Below are 22775 nucleotides of genomic sequence, written 5' to 3'. Positions count from 1 at the left end.
TCTGCTATGCTTCAGTTTTTCCTCCTGTAGATAACATCAAGCTTTGCTCAAAATACTTGGTGAAAACTATCCGATCAGATTATCTTGATCCTAAGGTCCACAGTACCTGCAGCTAAGAATCTAGTCCATATTAGCAATTATTCAACTTCTAAAAATTTGAAATTAATCCTTCAGTGAGAGCACCTGTATGTTGATACGGATTTGTATGGATGATTACAAGTCTGTGCCTCTTGATTGCTCAAAGTCAGTGTTAGCGTTGATAAGTAACATTTCTCCTGAAATGCTGTTTATTTTGGTGTCGTGTTCTCAAGAGGTAAGCAATTTTAAAATGCTTGTCCTAAACTAAAATTGTCCAAATCCAAATCCAAATGAGCAGCTCCTCCGTAGGATGTTCTGCTGCATTGTTTTTGCTAAATGGTGTTGTATTAAGCAGGAGAACTGCGTTGTGTGCAAGGGTCCCTCTCGGTGCCCTTCCTTCAGATCTTCTCATTGGTGTTTCAAAATGAGAATTAGGATCAGCCCGTGCAGCCTGCCTCCAGCCCTCCCAGTACCTTCCTTTTCCTCTGAGATGTTTGCGCAGGACAGAATGTTAACTTTCTCCTCTTCTCTTTAACTGCTCCAGGTATCAAACTGGTTTGGAAATAAGCGAATCCGGTACAAGAAGAACATAGGTAAATTTCAAGAGGAAGCCAATATTTATGCTGCCAAAACGGCTGTCACTGCTACCAATGTGTCAGCCCATGGAAGCCAAGCTAACTCACCCTCGACTCCTAACTCAGCTGGTTAGTTTCTTCTTTGATTTGGGGGGATCGTGCTCCATTTTTGTACTTGCTTTTCCTACACTGGGGTTTTCTTTTCATTCTTTAGGTTTCCGATTGGTTGACTTACGCATTTGATTGTCCCTTTTTGTTGTCGATGCCGCTTGGGGCGTTTCCTTTCATTTCCAAAGAGCAGTGTGTTTTACTATTTATAAGATGGGCTTGTCTGGAGGTTTGCGCTAATGTGTTTAAGTTGAACAGACCCAAATTGGCTGGTTTTGATGAAAAGACCTTCACATTCTCCTTTCCAAGATGACAGTGAGCTACATCTAATACTTGGACATAGTCCCTTGGGGGCTCTGGCATTTAGTCTGGTTCATATAAAGTTTTTATCCTTGTCTATTTTGCTGTTCCCATCACATACTGTTTGGGTGACCTGCTAGCATACATTCTCTGCAGGAATATTCCTCATTATAATGCTCTGGTCTGCAAAGCCAGACTGGGATGACTGCTGTACATTGTTTAGAGTTGCTTTTCTTCACTGTTTCATTTTGTTGGTTTCTTTATGTAAACTATGAAGAACATTGCTGGTCATTAATTCACATTATTTAGATTCCAGTCTTCCTATTATAATATTAGTCATGTGTTCTGCCCCTGGTTTTATTTTAGTAAATGTGCATTATGTCACTAACTTCAGAGCTTAGGCTAACACATAATATATTTTGGGGTTTGCCTAGTACCACCAGTTCTGAATTTCCACACACACACACACACAAAAACATAGTCGATAATACATAAACGATAACCTTAGTGTTTGTATGCTATGGAAGGCGTGTTGGTACTTTTTTGGGTTTTTTTTTTTGGTAAGGGAAACCCAGAAATACTTCCTTATTAAATAATTTTGGTCTCAGATTATTCATTATAATGAACCAGCTGCATTGATTTTGGGGGTGGGATGCACATCTAAGAAAACGGATGCCTCCAACTTGAAGGGTCGCAAATTTAAATGTGTTTGACCATAAGATGATTAAAAATCTAATTTCTAACATTTCTGGGAAGTGCCTTTGACCTCGAAGCTTATTTGTTCACTAAAATAAATTCTCTTTCTACCTTATGGTGGATTGTTACTGGAGGCCTGTAAGGCTCCACACTCTAACGTCTTCTGTGAGCTTCTAGATGCCCTAATTTGTTATAAGGTTCTCCCAAGTCACTGGGCTGTACCACCATGGCCTTCTTTTGTTTAAATGGAATCATGCATGAAGAGTGGCCTGGGCTTTGTAAGCATGGACGTGGTAAGACAGTGTAGTGAATTGTCTGGTTATATATTTTTCCTAGCACACCAGGTTGGGTAACTCTGAGGAGCATATTTACTTTTTGAGGTTTGTGTGTGTGTATTTCCTTCTCTCCCCCTCCTGGCATGATTGACAAAGGATAAAGGCTAAGAGGCTCAGTAACCAGAGAGTTTCCTTCTTCCCCATCTGGTCAGCTATTAAGCATTTCAGACTCCCGGCAACACTGGTTGAATCGCGCTGCTAGGCAGACGTGTTCACTTGTCTTGGAAGAAGTACAGTCCTGTCAACATTAGCAAAAACACACTCACCACTCCTGCAAAGGTTGTCATAACGCAAAACAGATATCAAAATGACTTTTTCCTGTCCCTGATATATCTGCATTGCAGATGGTTGAGCATGATTTATGACTAGTCCCTAGAAGGGCCCTGTGCACTCCCTTCATTACTAAAGCCGTAACTTTTTATTCTTTTCTAAAGCACTTAAAAAGAGAAAAGTAAGCATTTTAACCCCCCACTCTGTGTTTAAGAATTATTTTGGCTCTCTTGGAATGTCAGTCAATGATTACAGTTTTCTAAAGAATTTTTCTGCTAGCTTAAACTTAGGTGACTATTCTAAGCACAAAGTAAATTATTATGGAAAATTTGAGCTAAGCCTTCCAGTTGTGCCTAAATTGTTGGAAATAATATGCAGAGGAACCCTTTGTAGTGCTTTTTTTTTTTTTTTTTTTTTTTACAGTAGAGACAAAAGAAAATACTATTGTGTATGTGCAATAGCGTGGGATTTTCATTCATTAACGTTTTAGCAGAAAAGTTATACACTGGCTTTTCTGTATTTTCTTTTGCTCTTATCACAACCCAAAGCATTGCACAGATGAAGTGAGAACTTTAAAGTGTTCAAACTTTTCACATAGGGTGCTTATGATGTTGCGTATTAGGTCCTTGATTATTCCAAAGGGTAAAGGATCACTGAAATAGATACAAGTTTTAAATAAGAGGTTAATATGTGAAAATATATTTTGGCTGAGTTGGAAGTCTAAGAGTTCTGGAACCTGGGAACTTTTTATATCCTTAATATTGAAGCAGGGTATTTTTTTCTTTCCCAGAAGCTTTACTAAATATACATACTCATTTCTATTGCAAAGAAGATACTTGGCAAGTAAATCTTCTTCCCTCTAGAGGCTTTTGTGTGGACAAGCAGTTCTTCAGTGTCTTTATTTAGGTCACTTCTGAATATTCCTAGTTGTTGATATATGCCTGATCTTCTATTTCCTTAAGCATAATTCATTAAAATCACTTCGGGCGAGGACCCGTGGGGGACGAGCAAGCATGTAAAGAGAGATACTTGGCATGCTTCATATTTGACACCAGCAGAGTCGGGCAGAATGGCTGGAACAAAGAGAGAGAATAGAAGGAAGAGAAGAAAATTAAGTTTTCAGGAAAAAAAAGAAGCAAAAATGGGGGCCATTTGAAGCAATCGTTATAACCTTGGGTCCATACTTCTGCAGCCACCTACAGGGACACATTCTCATTTCTATTTTTGATGAACTTAGAAAAGCAGGAGTAAGGTCTCAGAAAAACGGGGCCCCTTTTGGAAGGTTGGGTTATCTTCTGGAGAACATTTTAGCATCCAAGAAGGAAATTGGCTTGGGCCTTGCAGATGTTTGCTGTGGCATAGCATTGACATTGATATTTGATTAGGTTCTGTGATTAGCGAAGCAATCACAGGCTTACTGAGGCTCAGGACTCCCTCCCCCGCTTTGAATCTTCCTTTGCTGGCTCTGTGTGTGTGTATCAAGGACATCGGCAGGCTCGACCATGAAAGTTTTTCTTCTGGCACTACTTAGTTAGGGGCAAGCCCTTGTACATAATTTGTCACACCCCTAATAGAAGGTTTGGCACTTTTCTGGATTGGGGGAAGATGATCATATTAAAACCCCCTAGATTCTGGCTTCCTAAGAGAAGTTTATGTATATAATACACACAGTTAGAGAGGAGGTAACACATCCAGGGAGGTTGGCTGACACTTAGTAAATCCATAGGAACTCTTAGAATTTTTTTTTTTTAAACCAAGTGAAAGAATGTATCCCATGGATGTTTTCTGCTGTGCTCTTTCTTCCCTTAATTTCTAAGTAGAAAATGAAAACACAGCCTGCCAGAATTGGAACTCTAGAACCTTGCCATGTGCACTTTCTAAAGGGGTTTCCCGTCGAACCAGACAGCCTTTCTGTCTTGGGCCTTGTCCTGGGTAGAAAGTAACAATGATTTTTGGAGTTTGGAAGGGGAATAATCATGGAAGATAAGAGAAGCAAGCTGGAGACGTAATGAAGTTGTATCTAGCAAAGAGGCTCCATCTTTTGAGCCTCCAAATGGTGTTGAGAGTCTAGTCTGATCGGCTGCCACCCAGTCTCTCAGGAGCCTTGATTTCAAAACTGCAAAATGAAGGCAATACTTGTCATACATCTGCTTCATAAAAATGCTCCGAGGAATAACAAGCCAATCCTTTTAAACCCTTTGAGTTCCTCAGTAAGAAAAAGTAAAGCCTCTCTTATTCTACGTCATTGGTTCTCAACAGGGTGAACTGGTACCTCAGGGGACATTTGGTCGTCAGGGTTTTGGGAGGCAGGTACTACTGGCCTCCGGTGACTAGAGGCCAGGGATGTGGCTGACCACCATCCTGCGGTACAGAGAATGTTCCTCCACGATGAGCCCTTTTCCAGCCCCAAACGTCAATAGTACCCATGTCCAGAAACCTTGCTCTAAGTTCAGATTTTATCATTAGTATTCTGGGGTTTTTGGGTGATGATGAAGTGAATTGTTGTTTTATTTTTATTTTTTCCCTGAACAAATTGAAGTCTCCTAAAGACTCTTTAGAGTAGAAATGCAGCCTTCAGGAAATGACCTTGTGAAAATGGATGTTAGCACATCTCCACATCATCATATTTGCTGGAACCAGTGCACTAGGATCCAGAGGTGATCCGTTGTTTCCCGCGGAGTGCAGCTTTAGCTCCGTACGTGTCCCAGATGTCTGGGTGACAGCTTACACGAGCCACCTGCCTCCCTTCCCACTCCAAACTCAGAACCTTTTAACTGGTGAGCACATCTTAAAATGTGCTTCCAGTAATTGCTGATGACTTTCCAGCCACCTGCCGCTGAGGTTCTTGACGGACCTCCTCCGCAAGCCAGGTAATTCCGTCGGGGTTCTTTGAGACCTCGCAGCACCTCCAAGACAGCCCATTCGCTCTCTGTCAAGGATACGTCCTTCTCAGGAAGTTGTCCATTTTGTGATAAGTTTTTTCTCCCTTCCAGTGCCCAATGAAGAACATGTCTTCTCCTTATTTCGAGTTTTGCACGGGCTTCTGTCTGCTTTCTTGTGGTGTCCGTGGCCCCTGGCCTCTTCTCAGAGCCATCCCTGCTTCTAGTTACTTATCAGAGAGTCGGAAGCCGTGGTCATGTAATACAGGGCCGTACAGAGACAACAAAGTGCCAGAATAGCCAAGGCAAGAGCACAGGGACGATTCCTGCAATTACTCTGATTCAAGTGCATTTGTACGTGAAGGCCATTGATATGCACATATTTATCTCTATGTATGTTAGGTAGCCAGACATGTTTACAATTTATCTATGCACATATATTTTTAAATCATCTGTGTCAGTTGCAGTGTGTATCTTGTAAATGGCACATCCCATACCTTCATGGTTCCATGGACGCCATGTTCCTTGGCACCAATGCAGCCCTTTGGGGGTTTCTCCCATTTCTCAGTCTGCGTGCTCATTTCCAGCAAACCGTCAGCCAGGCATAAGGAGTGTGGGTTTACTACGTGGTATTTGGGAGAGAAAGAAAGTATCTGGGCATCAAACTGAATACTCTTGGGGGGCAAAAAGTTCTGATATTATATAAACAATTATAATTTGGGGTCCTGGAGCTAACAATTCCTGGTTCTGATGCCATCTAAATGTGAGCATGTGTTGTAAGAATGATGACAAAATGGCTCTCATTATTTAGGTTGTAGCTCTGATAAGAAGAAAGGTTGAGAAGGATGTGGATAGGACATGCAGGCCGGCTCGAGTCGCCCTCCCGCCCCCACAAAGAAAGCGTTCCCTTCTTCCCATGACAACAGAGTGTGGAGGATCAGCTTATGTAGCACAAGAGCTAGCTAGTTCCTGCGTGTGGGTGGACATCCCCAAAACAGAGAAAAACAGAGATGTTTCCTACCTTGAGGATCTCCCCAAGTGAGCCATTTGGTTCTTCAGAATGGCTCCCTCCTTGGAAGTATGAGGATCCTATGAGCAGTTCAGCATAGAGCAGAGTGGCAGAGTGCAGAATTCATTGCTGGTGAAGTGATTCTTTTACGGCACAGAAAAAGCCTTCTCTTGAGCTCCAGGAGATAGACCTCTAGGAGAGCGCAGTTCCCTACCTTGGGAGATTAAGAAAGTGTCAGAGCTGGGGCATCATTGCTGGGTGATCCCGCATGGATGATGGCTGTCAAAATGTTAGGACAAGAGCACAATTTGAGCAAGACAGAGTTGGAAATAGAGTGGAACTGACCTGGGTCCCTAAGGTCTCTCCTTTTCTAGGCTAATGTCATGTTTTAACCAAACCCTGCACGTTGAGCTTTCTTTCCTAATGCGCTGAGCTGCACGATGACTTCAGAATAATAAGAAGCTTCTCCACGCCCTTGTGTTGAGGCTGAGGGTGGGCTGGGTTTATCACAGTGCAACCTGGGTGCTGCCTGAAGGCTAACTATGTGGGAGAAGGCTTCTTCTCTGGGAGGGAAAAGCAGATGGTTGACTGCTCTTCTTGAGGCCCACTTTTATTATTATCGTGTTATTATTAGCATTTCATATTTCATGCATGCTTCAGAATTCCGGGCCCATTATTCTGTTTCATGTTCCTCCATAATAGCAGGTGGCAAGGGAAGACGTCACCATTCTCACATTCTTCTTGCAGTCCTTGAGCCTCTCTTGGGCTGCTTGCCACCCAGCAAGGAGCTTAACCTTCTTTCTAGAAATCAGGAATGTCAATGGACTCCCCATCCCGGGGCCAGCCCTAATGTGTGGCATTGCCTTCGTGCACTCCCCACCCTCCCTCACCAGGGCTGCTTCCCATGTGAGGGCAGATGGGTTGGCAATAGCATATTTGGAAACCAGCCGAATAGCTCGTGTGCTCCATCATGGTGACGGAAGTACCATTGACTAGCCCATATTCTTCAGCTTGTGGTCCCCTGGCAACCCCTAGAATTTTGCGGGCATGAAAGAGAGGTCCTGGAGACCATTTCCAATTCAGATAGACTAAGTTGAGAAGAATAAATGCGAATAAATACTCCCTTTCTCAGCTTGAAGTCGTTAAGGGGACACAGTCCTATTGGCAACTTGCAGTAAGATGTGGCTTCACATAACATGAGCGATATGCACCCTTTATTGCTTGCTCTGTTCTTCATGCTACTAACCAGACTCTGTTGATGTTATTTTTATTTTAGCATTTATTTGGGGGGGTTGCTTTGCATGTCATTCTTCCTCTTGGCTGTTAGTTGCAGGGGTTGAGCCTTTTCCTTTCTGTGATTCAGGTGCCTCACTCTTTCCTTTCCAGGTTCTTCCAGTTCTTTTAACATGTCAAACTCTGGAGATTTGTTCATGGGCGTGCAGTCACTCAATGGGGACTCTTACCAAGGGGCCCAGGTTGGAGCCAACGTGCAGTCACAGGTAGGGACCCAGCCAATGTGCCACCAGGTGAATGCATTGGAGTCCAAGAGCCCTCGGTTGTATTGGCACTTGCCAGTCCTGTCCAGAGAGAGAGGAAGAGAGAGCGAGGGAGAGGGTGAGAGAGGGAGAGAGAGAAAGAGAGGAACAGAGAAAGGGGGAGAGAGAGAGGGAAATGTAGAAACAAAATCTTGCCAACGACAAAACCAAACCAAAGACAGCCATGGTCATGGGAAATCTCGTCCACACTTTGTGAATGCATTTGGCTCTGGCTTGTCAGCCACACTGGGAAAGCAGGAGAGAAGCAAGCACAGGGTGAGGTGGTCAAGGCCCATCGGGCACGTAGAACCAGAGTATTCTTTCTTTGCTGAAGGGAGAGGGAGGAGGAGTTCAGTCCGTTGTCTGACGTTGCAGGTCTCCCTCTTGTTTGTGGGTTTCCCACACTCCATATTTGCCAAATAAGGAGGTAATTGATGAGTAGGCAAATACCTTTGTATCTCCTATTTTCGTTTCAAGCTTTAAAAACACCTGGCCAGGTTGACTAAACTCATCTTCTCAATCATCCTTGAGGGACTTGGGTTTCTGGTCAAGAGTCAGAGCCCATGTTGGGAAGCGAAGTCAGGTCGTGTGGTGTAAACCCTTGGTGCCCATTAGCGAACAGCCTGCCTTTACTACATCTCAGGAAGCCAGCCTACTGTCTCAGCACAGAGCCTGCCGTGAGAGGGTCAAGTCGAATGCTCTGGGTCAGATGGCTAGGGAAGTTCTGAGCCCCATTAGCCCAGTCTCCCACCCTGCATGTGCAACAGGAAGCACCTCACGCCTGGAAGAAACCACCTGGCCAGTGATTCAGGAAACACGGCCTGGGGACAAGTATGAGGAGCCGTGGTCAATCTGGTCGAGCGACCACACAGCTAGCCATCATCTGAGTCCTCACAAGGACAGTGTTAGTCACATACTGCTCTCTCTGGGAGGCGGCTGCCCAAGCCCCCTCCAGACAGAGCCTGGACTTGCATAGGGTGAAGCGATGTAGGGTGATCTCTCCGGGGCGGGGGAGCTCCTTCACTCTGCACCCTCTCACTGCCCCCTGCCCTCCAGCCCCCGCCGTCTCCTGCAGCACTGTGGGTTAGTTTCAGTGGTGGGCATCCCAGGTGCCTTTGACCGTGTTCCTGTCTCACTGACTGAACTCAGAAAGGAAAACGGATGTGGCAGCTAGAGAGGCCGGCCTCCTCCCAGCGGCCCCCTCCCGGGAAGGATACCTCGGCCAGGACTGTGTCGGTCCGGCATGCCCACGCGGTAGCTTGCGTGATGATGCTCTGCCTCCCTCCCCCTGCATCTCCCTGACTAATCTCCTCTCTGTTGTTGTTCATCTGTTTAGGTGGATACCCTTCGCCATGTTATCAGCCAGACAGGAGGATACAGTGACGGACTCGCAGCCAGTCAGATGTACAGTCCGCAGGGCATCAGTGTAAGAAAACAAGGCTCCCCCACCCCTTTTGTTTTTATTCTCTCATAACCAATTATTTCAAAGCCGTAGGGCTCGGAATGCCACTTAGTAGGACTTCTCTTAGCTTTACCGTCCCCTAGTTTCTCGTTTCCGTATCGGCCACGCCATCGGCGGTGTTCTCCCCGCAAGCAAGTGACGACGGGCAGGCTGCACGCGGGCAGCTGGCGTCGAGGGCTGTCACACCCAATCAGTGTCCACCCGGCACCTGCGGCCACTCGCGTGCAGCTGAGAGGCGCCTGCTGAACAGGTGACACAACAGCGGTCGGAAATGTCACCACGAGCCGGGGCCCGGGGACCCCGGGCAGGAAAACCGGTAGCCCAGATCCACTGCATCCAGGTCTGTGGTCTGAAAAAGCACCTTTCTCCAGTCTGGCTAAGGACGGAAACCAGAAAGAAATTAACGCCGAGGCTGGGGACGTGGAAGGGACGGGGAGGGGCGCCGGGACCCTCTCCTCGTTCTTGGGCGCGCTGGCGGCTTCTGACTAGCATGAAAATTCATAGCGACAAGCTGTGTCGCACAGAGTGAAATCGATCAGACAGACACAAGGAGAACCGAATGTAGATTTGGGACAGCAATCCAACTTGATTTCTCAGATCAATCGTCCGCTATCTCAGCAGCGGTGACAGCAAGCGAGGGCAAGAGGCAGCCTGGAAAAGGAGGCTGTTCTTTACATCAGGGGTCATTTCCTGGGCTTTTAGAGGTCGCAGGAGGCTCCAGTAGAACCATTGGCTCAGAACTATAGAAGAAAACTGCGGTTGATTGATGGTGATGATTTTGTTGTGGTTGTTTGTTTCTCGTGTTATGATTCAAATGAATTGGGGATGGGATGAAGGAAAGGCAGGCGTGACGTGTTAATGTCATCCTAGTCTATACTAATTGAGGTAGAGTGTGTGCAGTGGGGGAGGTGAGGGCTCCTTCGACCCTGCATTGGTCAAATCAGACACGACTCAGGCGAGACTGGAAGGAATCAACAGAATACCAACAGGTTCATCACGAGGACTGGTTGCAAGAATTAGGAATTCTTAGCCCATAAATGAGAAGCTGTGGGTGGTATATAGTAGTTTTAGACATGCTATTTGTGAGAAAGATTGGATTCGTCATGAGTGATCTAAGCGGGGCAAGGATAGGAGCACTAAGAAGATTCAGAGAAACACCTCTCACTTCGACCTTCGATGAGCCTTTCTCCCAGTCAGAGTCGTCCAGAGAAGGGATTGGCTGCCTCTGGAAGTCAAGAATTCCGCGTCATCAGAGCGTTCAAACATGGCGTAGCTAGCTACTCAGTCAGGATGTCAGAGAAGAGTCAAGTACCAGGTCCTAAGTGTCTTGGTGACTTTTTAAGGCCCCGGCCAATTAGGAGCGCTTTATTTTCTACCTTCTTTAGGCAGAATCCCCTCTGAATTTGTATGATATTTATCAAGTCCTTGTCTGGCAGGAGATGGAGGAGGTCAAAGCTAACCCTGTTGAATGTACTCTGGGCAATCCTGTCACTTTTCCAGAAAGGATTTTCCAGAGCAGAGGCATTCTTCTCTTCTTGTGCTTATGCTAATTATAATTACCATGTTAATGGCTGGCTTGCTGGAAGCCTGCTTAGAAAAACACAAGATACTGTGGTGGAGAAGTATGTTCTCAAAAACGGACCCCAGACGAATGAGGTTGCTCTGTGCTTGTCGGGGGAGGGGGGGTGCGGTGGGCAGTTTACGCACATATGCATTTATGTGTTTTCTGAGTCATTTTGAGATACATCTTCTATCTCAAAAGATTTTTCCAGAAAAAGCTTTGCTCTGTATAAGTGGAAGACAAGAGGAAAGTACCAGAGTGTGGGGAGGAGAATATGAGCTGCAGAAAGTCTATGCGAGTAGGCAGGAAATGGGCTCACAGTTCTGCTCTGTGGCATCCTCGCTTCCTAATTGGATAGTGCAGAAGAGGGTGGCGCTCAGACTCTGCGGGGGTCAACACTGACCCCTCTGACGCTATCAGGTGGACTGGGAATCATTTCTGAAAGATTGTAGCCAGACATGTGCAGACAATTATGTCTGATTACATAAGCTTACCACAGAAACTGGGCTTGAAAATGCCACTCTCAAGAATCTCTCACTGTGTGTTTATTTCTTTTCCGCTGGGAACTCTGTTTATTTTATTTCTGGGTCTTTAATAAGCAGGGTAAATGATTCGAAGGCTGATCGTGATATGGTATGTTCCTTGGGTGTCCATTTTAAATTTTTAAATTGTGCCACCTGCAGGAGATGAAGCTTTTTAGAGCGAGCTGTGTTTTTAGACAGTGGTGTTCAACGCGGACGTGTGTGTATGTGCGGAGCCGGGCTCTGGCTTCCAGGAGAAGAAAGAGAGGGGGAAGGAGGGAGATGACAAGAGACAAGGGCAGGAATGAAGGGTTCGAGCCAAGAAATAAAAATAAACAATTCATAAACCCAAGGCAGCAATGGAATTCCCAGCTGGACTCTGGATTGTGTTTCACTCGGTGGAGGACATTTTCTGGGCAGCCTTTATCTGCTCCCCTGGCTGGGTTTTCATAGCACCCATATCTTATCCAACCAGTGTCTATTTTAAATCCCATGAAGTTCAGACCACTTCCTCGCCTTTCACTGAGCCCACGTGGTGAAGGCGTGGAAGATCAGGAGGAGCTGGGAGACTCCGGGCCTGGTCGGTCCCGTGTGTTCGAGGGCAGGCATTGTACCTCTCTTCGGTAAAACGGGGCCAGTAATTCCCACGCTTTATTAATACCCCAAGGGCTGCTTTAGGAAAAATGAGAAAATAAGTAGGAAAGGGCTTGGCAAAGCAGAAATGGTTCTACATGAATGCAGGATGAAATGTTACAAGCGATAACTTTCTTTTTTTTTTTTTTTTTCAAAGATTTTATTTATTTATTTGAGAGAGAGAGAATGAGAGACAGAGAGCATGAGAGGGAGGAGGGTCAGAGGAAGAAGCAGACTCCCTGCTGAGCAGGGAGCCCGATGTGGGACTCGATCCCGGGACTCCAGGATCATGACCTGAGCCGAAGGCAGTCGCTTAACCAACTGAGCCACCCAGGCGCCCCCAAGCGATAACTTTCTAATTTGACCTTTTTTTCTCCTCTTGTGTGAGCGGTTTTCACAGTAGGCAGTTCCTAGTGAGGATTGGTTAGGACATGGTTGTCACTTTTTTCTCTTCTGATGGAAAGATACGCTTTGGACAAGGATGTAGAGTTGTGCAAGTCTTAAACACCCCCTTCGTTAGCGGCGGCAAGCATGAAATTATACATCTGTAAGTCCTTTGTGCTCTCAGATGACAATGGGCAGTACTTCGCAGGTTAGAGTGGCTCTGAGTAATGGAGGGAGGTTATTGCACTTCCCTGTCAATCAGACAGGCTTAGATCACTCAGCTCTCACGTTCATTCTCCTCTTTCGTTTCTCACTACCACTGTCCTAGTTCTAGAATAGTTCATCGGCTTGGCCATTGTGATCATTTTCTCATTACTGTTACTGACTTCAATGTCTCCTTTCTCCTGCACACACCCTCTGAATTCAGCCATTCCTTGCCCAGAAATCACCAGCACCTGTCTGTTGCCTACCTAAGCAAGATCAGACCCCAAGTCTGACACTCAGAGTCTCCCGCACCCTGGTCCTGATCTGCCTGCCCTTCTACCTCACCCCCCCTGACATCCAGGCAAAATGTCGGTGCTGGGCAACATGGTCAGTTCATCTGTACCTGGTTGCGCACATCCCCCTTACATTTGCACCTGGCTGCCATCTACGTAAATGTCCTTCATTCCTGTGCCACCTTCCCCATGCCTCCCCACTCTCAAAATCATACTTTCGCTCCAACAGCCAGTTCCTCCTGGCTGCCCAGGTTATCCTCCTAAGCCCTTCTTCCCTGCTTCTCTGCGCTTTATCACACATTCTCTTGTATTACAGATACGTGAACAGACAGACTTAATTGGTCTTCGTGTCCTCCACTCCCATGTATTTCCTAAATGCCTGCATTAGTTGCTCAGAACATGTTGACTGATGAATACATCAGGTAGGAGAAGACAAGTTGCCACTGAATTTAGAAAGTGTATTTATTTAGTAACCAATAGCCACATCTTACATAGTAGTAAAGTATCTGGAAATGATTTTTATTTTAAATGCTTTACTAACCCACAAATACATCGTGTTTCTGATTCAAAAAGTTTCTTGTCTTCCTTTTTATAAAAGATTTTATTTATGTATTTATGAAAGAGAGAGAGAGAGAGGAGGGGAGGGAGAGAGAGAATACCGTAGAGACTCCCCGCTGAGCACAAAGCCCGACATGGGGCTCGATCCCATGACCCCAAGATCATGACCTGAGCCAAAACCAAGAATGGGACGCTCAACTGACTGAGTCACCCAGGTGCCCCAAGTCTTCCTTTTTATAAAAAGTTTCTAAACTTTTTGGCCAGTGCAGATTCTCAGAATCCAACTCAAATCAGCATTAGATACATAAAGCTCTATAGTGGTGATATTGCCAAGAGGATGATCCCTTTGAATTCTGCAGAACTCCTCTTGTCCTAAAAGAATCCCTGTGTCAACACCTGTTTGTGGGATACCGTCCATGTAGCCATATAACATTGTCTCCACCAGATGTGGGACTGGAACCTCCACGGACAAACTTGTGGGAGGTAGAGGCAACTAGAAACTGGGAAACTTAAGTCCTTCCTGTGCCTTTTCTTTTGATAAAGTCCCATCAACACTGTATTTTTGCTTCATCTGTGAAATTTACCAGAGAAGCAAGCTGTAAATTCCCTTTCAGCTGGATAGTTCTAGAGTGGATATCTAGAGTTCTAGATCTAGATCTAGAGATCTACAAGTACAATCTTTGTTTCTCACTGTCAGCTCCAAGGACACCAGACTCAATCATAGACTGCGCTCCCTAGAGAACTCTTTTGAGAGACAGCCTCTGGCCTTCCTTCTAGCCTACACCATTGCTTCCCCTCCCACTGTATCTTGAGGTCCTAAATGGGCAGGAGGAAGAGTTTTCCTTACACCATCCTTTCCCGTTGAATTCTCAGAGATAGGTGGTAGCAGAAAGCATTATTCTTCAGGGGCAAAGCGCTTTATTTTTAATTATTTTCTTTTTTTTTTTTTTTTAAGATTTTATTTATTTGACAGAGAGAGACACAGCGAACGAGGGAACACAAGCAGAGGGAGTGGGAGAGAGAGAAGCAGGCTTCCTGCCGAGCAGGGAGCCCGATGCGGGGCTCGATCCCAGGACCCTGGGATCATGACCTGAGCCGAAGGCAGACGCTTAACGACTGAGCCACCCAGGCGCCCCTATTTTTAATTATTTTCAAATGTGAGTTGAGGGAGTGTGTTCACTCCAGCCAGTCTTAAACATAAATAGAAACCCCTGTAAGATGTTTCTTATTCAAGAGTTTTAGTGAAGATGGAAATAAAGTGTTAGTGTTCTCTCTGAAAAGGCAGAGTGCCATTAACGTCAGTTTATGACAGAGGCATCTCGTCTGTGTTGCTCTGTGATAATTATAGGAGCGGAAAAATAGAGATGAAACTTTTAACTTTGTAAACCATAGCATACGTAGTTTTGTTTTGGTTTGCTTTTCTCCTGTGTTAAGCAAAGGGGGGGAAAAGGACATTTATTAAGAAAATAAATAACCTGTAAATCATTAGGACAAAAATAGCATCCTGTTGAGGTGAACACATTGCAGGTGCTTGGATATCAGAAGGGTTACTTGGTAATACTTGGCCACGTGCCATCATTTTAATTTTTTCTTAACTACTTCTGAGAGACCTCCTTCCACTTAAAGTATATATTAATAAGATGTTGCCACATGTGGAATTGTAGGACTGGGAAGTTAGAGTGATAATTAATATTCATATGCAAATCTTTAAAAACTCATTTTAATTATATGAAGTTTTAATTCTTCCGTTAGTGGAATTCGAAATTTGAAGGTATGAAAATATATCCAGATATGCTCCCCAGTTAGCTTCCTTCAGGTGCCTCCCAATGCCGCAGCTGGGGACTTGTGAACAGCCCTCTGTAGGGGTAGAGGGAGTGATGAGAATTGACAGGTCTGAACATGGTGAACTAATATCTGGAGGGTTTGAAGGAGGCAGCAATGGTGTAGATGGACTCCTGCCTTCAGAAGCTTCCAACCTGGCTTGCCTTTATGGCAGAGTCAAAAGAAAATGGAGGAAGCCCCTTTAGCTCCTTACTTGATGAGGCTTTTAAAACTTAATACCATACCAACTCAGCATTTGAGAACTGAAAAACATTTTGAGCCCACAATAGTTGGAGAAGCAAAAAAATCTCAATATTGTAATTTCATATGTAATCCATTGTTTCTCCCCAGCAGCCAGGTGAAAGCCCTTCAAGGTACAGAAAACAAATGAGGCCACATCATCCAATGGCATCTTGATACACTCATGCATTCATGTGTTCATGTATTCATCCATCCACCCGTCCATCCATCCATTCAATAAATAAGCCATCCATAGTATTTTTGACCTTGGGGAAGAAGGCAACGTCCTCTTATATCTAGGTCAGGTTGGGGAAAGCCTGGACCTGAGATGATGTAAAATCCTGATGCCAATCATGATTTTACAGCACATGTTTTAGTTTTCAATCTCATTCGGTGCTTTGTGATCAGGTTTCCTATTCTTGAAGACTCGAACAGGGGAGCCAATCAACTCTGAAGTTTAGGAGGGAATCTGGAAGTGAGTTACACAGCAGAAGAGAGGAATTCAAGACCAACCAGCAGTAGTTGGAGAAATCTACCTTCCTCCCCCCACAAAAAGCCATACTGTGGGCTTACAAGAATACATTGCGCCTTGGGGAGACTCCTTATCCCTTTGTAGAAGTAGTCACAAAGAATTTGGTTGATCTTAAACCTAGTGATGCGATCACTCCAGACATGATCACATTCACAGTGTGTGTACATATGCATATTCCGTTTCTGCTTTTTGCCCATGTGACTGTGGACAAATCACTTTCCCTTAATAGGACTCCGTTTCCTGCTGGCCTCGTCCAGGATCATATTCTGCTTATGAAACATGGTGTTTTCCCATTTCTAGGAAACAACAGGAAGGGTAATAATTCAAAGCTATAAATTAAAGAGAAATTTGTGTTCTTAAAAAGAGTCCCATCTGGGCGCCTGGGTGGCTCAGTTGGTTGGGCGACTGCCTTCGGCTCAGGTCATGATCCCAGGGTCCTGGGATCGAGTCCCACATCTGGCTCCCGGCTCAGCAGGGAGTCTGCTTCTCCCTCTGACCCTCTCCTCTCTCATGCTGTTTCTCTCTCGCTCGCTCTCTAATAAATAAATAAAATCTTTAAAAAAAAAAAAAGAGTCCCATCTGGGGCGCCTGGGTGGCTCAGTCGTTAAGCGTCTGCCTTCGGCTCAGGTCATGATCCCAGGGTCCTGGGATCGAGCCCCGCGTCGGGCTCCCTGCTCAGCGGGGAGCCTGCTTCTCCCTCTGCCACTCCCCCTGCTTGTGTTCCCTCTCTTGCTGTGACTCTCTGTCAAATAAATAAATAAAATCTTTAAAAAAAAAAGAGTCCCATCTGTGAGATGACAATTGTACATCGTGCTGTTTTCACTGGTATTGGTACTTTATAGCACCCTGCCCAGTTGGGCCCAGATTTGGCCCTGCAGCCATGCTCTCCTTGGGCGAGGATCTGGTCAGATGTTCCAGACTCAAGTCGGTGCCGCCTTCTGCTCTATAAAGAAAAATTTCACAACCTGAAAAGGGCAGTTTGTTTTTGTAGTTGCTCCTGAAAGTGGTACGGCCCCTCTAGACCTCAGTAAATATTAAGCTAATGAAATTGGCTGAATTTAATTGTGGGAAACGTTGGCATCGATTTCTGCTGATGGCTTCTTGCCTTCTGGGAAGGAGTTCCATGTTCTTAGCTTGTTTTCAGATAACATGTTAGATCTCTGTCTTAGAAAATCCAGTTGTTATTTTTAAATTTGGTACTTTTTAAAAAACAATCTCTACTTACCTCTGGCTCTATTTGAGTTTGGGGAAATTCTTTTCCATATCTCTAAATGCAAAGTGTTTCTATTCTCCAGTTTGATGGAGAAATAAGGCAGAAGGTGGGACCGATTTGAGTCTGGAACAGCTGACTAGATAAGTAAATAAATGAGTAAATGCTTTATTACACCAATGTTTATTGATGACCTTCTAATATCTATCATGGGCCACATGGATGTCAATAAGACATGGTTTTGGCACTCGGTAGAGTCACAGAATGCTAGAAAGCCTGGGAGTTAGCTCATTCCGTCCCTGCTTCTCTGAAACAGAAGGTCTATACCACCCAATATAGCCAAAATAATACTATTTTAAAGAATTTTGGGAATGGCCATTGTGAGAGGAATTTACATATATAATCCTATTCCTATCAACTAAAAATATGAGTGGCCTAGAAACATGGATTGACATTTGCCATTCTTTTAGAGATTTTACAAGTAACTGTGCCAAAAACTAGTCTTTCCTTGTAGAAGCATGCTGTCCAAAAGAACTTTTTACACTGATGGAAATGTTCTATTTTAGTGCTGGCCAATAAGTTAACCATTAGCCCCACATGGCTGTTGAGCACTTGAAATGTGACTAGTGTGACTGAAAAACCAAATTTGTAATTGTATCTAATTTGAATTAATTGAAATTTTAAGAGCCGCACGTGGCGAGTCGCTGCCATGTTGTACAATGCCGTTCTAGATTCCCCGCCAAGCCACATAGGGGCCACCAAACGTGGGACGATCGTATTGACACTGTGACCACGCTGTGAAAACAGAGCAAACTTCCTAACACAGACCACAGAGAAACCTGCTTTCTGCCTAAATCAGCCTTTCCTAAAGTAAATAGAACTCTTTATTAAAAATTAACCGTGTACAAGAAGTTAACTGAGATTATAATCATATGCTTTAAATCATGAAAGAATATGGGGGAAGGTTTAAGATATAAATATATAAATGCCACATTTATTGTGGTTCTATTTGCAGTAATTGTCAACTCTGTCAGCCGTCCATTCATCTAACCTAATAATTTTCAAGCCGAAGCCAGACATGTCTTTGACCTCATCTTGCACCCTTTCTTTACGTCTAAAAACCGTTTGGAGCTTATAGGAGGTCCCATCTCCGTTTCAGATTTCCCAGGTGCCCAGGGCCTTTGCTGGTGGCCACTGCTTAGCTGTTCCCTCCCCCCTGACCTGCTAGCCTGTTCAGAGCGTGGCCGCAGATCAGCCACATCGGCAACACCGGGGAGCTTGTGAGCAGTGCAAACTCTCAAGCCCCACCAAGACTGTTAAATCAGATACTGTGCTTTAAGCAGATCCCCCGGTGATTTCTAAGCACATTCGGTTTGAGAAGCTTCGCTCTAGCAAGAAGCACATTTGAACGCTGCTTAGGGCTTACCTAAGAGAAGGAATTACATTGTGTCGTTTTGGTTTGTTTTTGCAAGAAGGATACTATCTCTAAAAAAATTTTTTCCAACATTTTATTTTAAAGTTTTTCCAACATACAGAAGAGTTGGAAGAATTTCACAGTGAAACCACCATGCCTACCTCCTACGTTCTGGCATCCATATTTCATCCTACGTCTACCCATATCTGTGTCCTTCTATCCATTGCCGAGCCAGCTTACCTTTCGGATGCATTCCAAAGTAAATTGTAAAAGTAAATTGATAGCAGTACAGATTTGCCTGACTAAACAGACTGGCATGGGTGTCATTGACCAGTGTTCGGTATTTGTTTACATTTTTCTTTCTCTTCCAAAGTAAAATTTCATGCAATTAAGCATACAGATGGTTGAGTGTACATTCTCTTGAGTTTTGACCAATGTAATGCACTTGTGAAAACTTTACTATCCTTCACTTTCTTGTGTCTACCCCTTTCTCATAGTTTACAAAAACAAAAACAAAGGAAAAAGAAGGACAGAGCACAAAGTTGTCCACAAAGTAATCTGTCCTTTTCTAGGCAGTCGGATGTCCCCCCTCACCCCCCCCGCTCCCCCCCGCCACTCACCCCCTCACTCGATCTGAGAGCCAAAAAAGTCCATTGCATATCGAATCAGATGCTTTATTCTACACTTGCCTTCGGTTCTGACTTGATATAACTGCTTTTAAAGGGACTTATGTTCCCTTTGCCATAATAAGGACTTTTGAAATACATAAAAATAGACACTAATGATATTGGAAAATTATAGTGGATTTCCTCACGTCGAAGATACTACATCTCCCCCTCTTCCATCTTCTGTCTTTTTCTCCCTTTTCTTCTCTAGTCCCCTTTAGTTTAGAGTCCAGTTCTGAAGCTTCTCCCCCAAATTATATAAACCTATTATTTTTCTAAGCCACACACCGGTCCAAAATTGTACTTTGTTCCTCCTTAGAGAAGTGATCTGTCATGGGAGTGTGCAGCCCCATCTTCGGCCAACCCCGAGACTAAGGGGATAATCGAAGAGGGTGAGGTTCTAAGGAGAGAAGCACCAGGCCCCTCTCCTGCCAGAGCTGGGATTCGTAGAGACCCAGTGTCACTACTGAATCCTCTGTGCCCTTTTCGAGACGTAAGAGAGCAAAGGCACAGGCAACTCGATGTGTAAAGTTCTGAGGCAAACCTGAGCTTCTACCAATACCCACTCTAAGAACACTAACTTGTAACATTTAGTGTATATCCTAATACAGTCCAGTGTGTTTTTTTAATCTTTTTTTTTTTTTAAGATTTTATTTATTTATTTAACAGAGAGAGACATAGCGAGAGCAGGAACACAAGCAGGGGGAGTGGGAGAGGGAGAAGCAGGCTTCCCGCTGAGCAGGGAGCCCGATGTGGGGCTCGATCCCAGGACCCTGGGATCATGACCTGAGCCGAAGGCAGACGCTTAACGACTGAGCCACCCCGGCGCCCAGTTTTTCTTTTTTTTTAATCTTTTTTGTAAGATTTATTTATTTGAGAGAGATAGAGAAAGAGAGGCGTGAGCAGGAGGAGGGACAGAGGGAGAGAGAGAATCTCTAGCAGACTCCCTGCTGAGTGCGGAGCCCGATGTGGGGCTTGATCTCACGGCTACGAGATCATGACCTGAGCCAAAATCAAGAGTCGGACGCTTAACCGGGACTGAGCCACCCAGGCTCCCCTAGTCCAGTGTTTTTGTTAACACTCTCTTCTCCATTTTATGGTTGAGAAAACAGAGACTCAGAAATTAAGTCGTTTACTCAAGATCAAATAGCCAGAAAGGGATAGAGCCAGGATGTAGACCCAGCCAAGTCTGACTCCATAGCCTCTGTTCTTTCCCTTTGTCCAGAGGGAGCCTTGAACCTCTATTACGTTAAGTAAAGGGACTTGGTAAGAACCTTACACCAAGAGAATCTGTTATGTTTCCTGATAATAAATATTTTAGAGCCTGGCTGATAGGGAAAAGAACTGTGAGAACTCACTTATGACTATTACATTATGTATCCTTTTGGGGTGGCATATAGAATGCTTAAGACCAGTGGGTTCTCTTCTTAAAATTAAATCTAAAAATTATATGGAAAGCCCTTCCCTGGATACAGCGTACACTGCATCACTGTTGGGTCCTGTTTGGTTAACCACCTTATCCAAGGACCCAGTGATCATATGAGAGAGAGCAGAAATTTTAGATCCGGTGTCTCCTCGTGGAGAAATTTGGTGGTTCATTAAGATACACAGTAAGACTGTCTGAGGAATCTATGTGTGAAGTCAAGAGAAATCCTTTTTTTTTTTAATTTGGGGACAGAAAAATGGAAGAAGAGGAAAATTTTGCTTATTAACTTAATAGCTTACCCATGTTAAATAATGGTTTTAGGGGGAAGGTTAGCACTGAAGAAACCAGGGTTTCAACCACAGAAGTCACAGTTTCTCCCAGACCAACAGAAGGGACCACCTCACTTTGCTGGGTAGGACTTCTACTGAGACAGTCCCTCCTCTTTGTTGACACTGAACACTTGGCATTTTTAATCCATTAAAAGACTAAATGTAATGGGACACCTGGGTGACTCAGTAGGTTAAGCGATCTACTCTTGGTTTCAGCTCAGGTTGTGATCTCACCATCGTGAGGCTCTTCGCTCAACATGGAGTCTACGTCAGATTCTCTCTCCTTCTCCCTCCAGCCCACGCACTCTCTCTCTCTCAAATAAATAAATAAAATCTTTTAAAAAATAAAAGACTAAATGTAACAAAATTCAAGGATAATATAATATGAATAAAATTTTAAAAATTAAATATAAAAAAAGAGTGACACATACTAAATATAAAAGAGCGAGGAAATGTGTCAACTGTAGTTTCATGATAAACATTTAGATAAAAAGAGCTGGGAAAGAAGAGAATTGGAATCAGGAAGAAAGAGTATACTAATGAACTACGAGGGAGCAGACAGGAGGATAAGAATGGCAGGAGGATGAGGAAATTGCGTGTTAAGCGGCAAAGTGAAGGGAAGGTTAAAAGCAATTAGGACACACAATTACTAAAGAGAACACTAAAAGCATAAAATAAGCTAGGGTGAGTGGTTAAAATAAGTAACATCAGCTAAGAACATACTTACAAAGATTATAAAACAGATCAAGTAGTAATAAAATAAGGAAGTGGTATAAAGCAGTAAATTAAAGAACAATTAAAACACAGTAAGGATAGAAAATTAACAGGCTAAAATGACATTTAATAATTGTATTAATAACTAACACTGACTTCTCATGTGCTAGGCACTTTATTTGCATTATCTTATTTAAATCAAGTTTATTAAAACAATCAGGACACTTTTTAAAATGTCCCCCCCCCCAAAAAAAAAAAATTCAGAGGGGGGTAAAACACCAGACATCAGGACAGTAACAGCAACAATAAAATTAAAGGTGAGCAAAACAGACCTGCAAGTATCCATTGGCATTCCTTGTCTACTGTGATGATTTTTGCTATTGAAGATCACCAAGTACCTAGCCTGGTGCTTCACATCTAGACCATGGGTTCTGGAAGCTTCTGGTGCTATAAATGTCGGTTCTCTCCGCATCTTGTCCTACTGAGCTTGGCCTTTCCTAGAGGCAATTCCTGGTGATTAAAATTAAAATTCTCAAGCAATAGAATCCATAGCCCAGAATCTATGCCAGTGGGCAAGCATCTCATAATCCCACTCCATTTATAAGATGTAGCACAGGATTATCTTCTCCTAGAAGTACTTCCTAGTCCCTGCAGACTGCACCTACATAGTACTTAGCACGCTGGGTTGGAATAGGGGTCCTTTGCTGGTTGTTTTCTTTACCTTCTTTCTAGGCCCCCTGGTTTCTAAACAGAAGGGCCCCTAGTTTTGTATCCCAACCTTCAGTTCTGGCCTGGTACATGGTAGGTGCGTAATGTCTGCTTTTTGCACTAAGCCTTCTTGAATCTGTAGTCAAGAGCTTTCTCTTTTCTTTGCTTTCCTTTTATTTTTTGCTTATTTATTTTTAAACCAGCAAGCAGACCTGGCTGGATTTTCTGCCTGCCTGGAACCCCTGCAAACATAAGCATTTTTTGTTTCTGTCGTCCAGAAAGGCTCTCCCATAAAACAGTGGATTTTTTTTCTTC

The 22775-nt window shown here is 44.1% G+C and overlaps 1 protein-coding gene across 2 annotated transcripts in view; it reads left to right on the top strand.

Moving 5' to 3' along the window:
* PBX1 (PBX homeobox 1) overlaps positions 1–22775 on the top strand; it is a 260589-nt gene that overhangs the window by 220352 nt on the left and 17462 nt on the right. The window contains exons 7-9 of one of the 2 annotated variants that reach the window (XM_081825228.1): positions 623–782; positions 7637–7749; positions 9122–9211. In XM_081825228.1, the coding sequence (XP_081681354.1) occupies positions 623–782; positions 7637–7749; positions 9122–9211 (363 nt within the window). The remainder of the gene's footprint in view (positions 1–622; positions 783–7636; positions 7750–9121; positions 9212–22775) is intronic. The other variant, XM_081825229.1, reaches the window with a different exon arrangement.

The sequence above is a fragment of the Leptonychotes weddellii genome, chromosome 6, assembly GCF_054177405.1.
Source record: "Leptonychotes weddellii isolate Sample4059 chromosome 6, ASM5417740v2, whole genome shotgun sequence".
NCBI classification, from domain to species: Eukaryota; Metazoa; Chordata; class Mammalia; order Carnivora; family Phocidae; genus Leptonychotes; species Leptonychotes weddellii.
The sequence above is the reverse complement of the archived record's forward strand: the minus strand, read 5'-3'. Positions and strand labels throughout refer to the sequence as shown.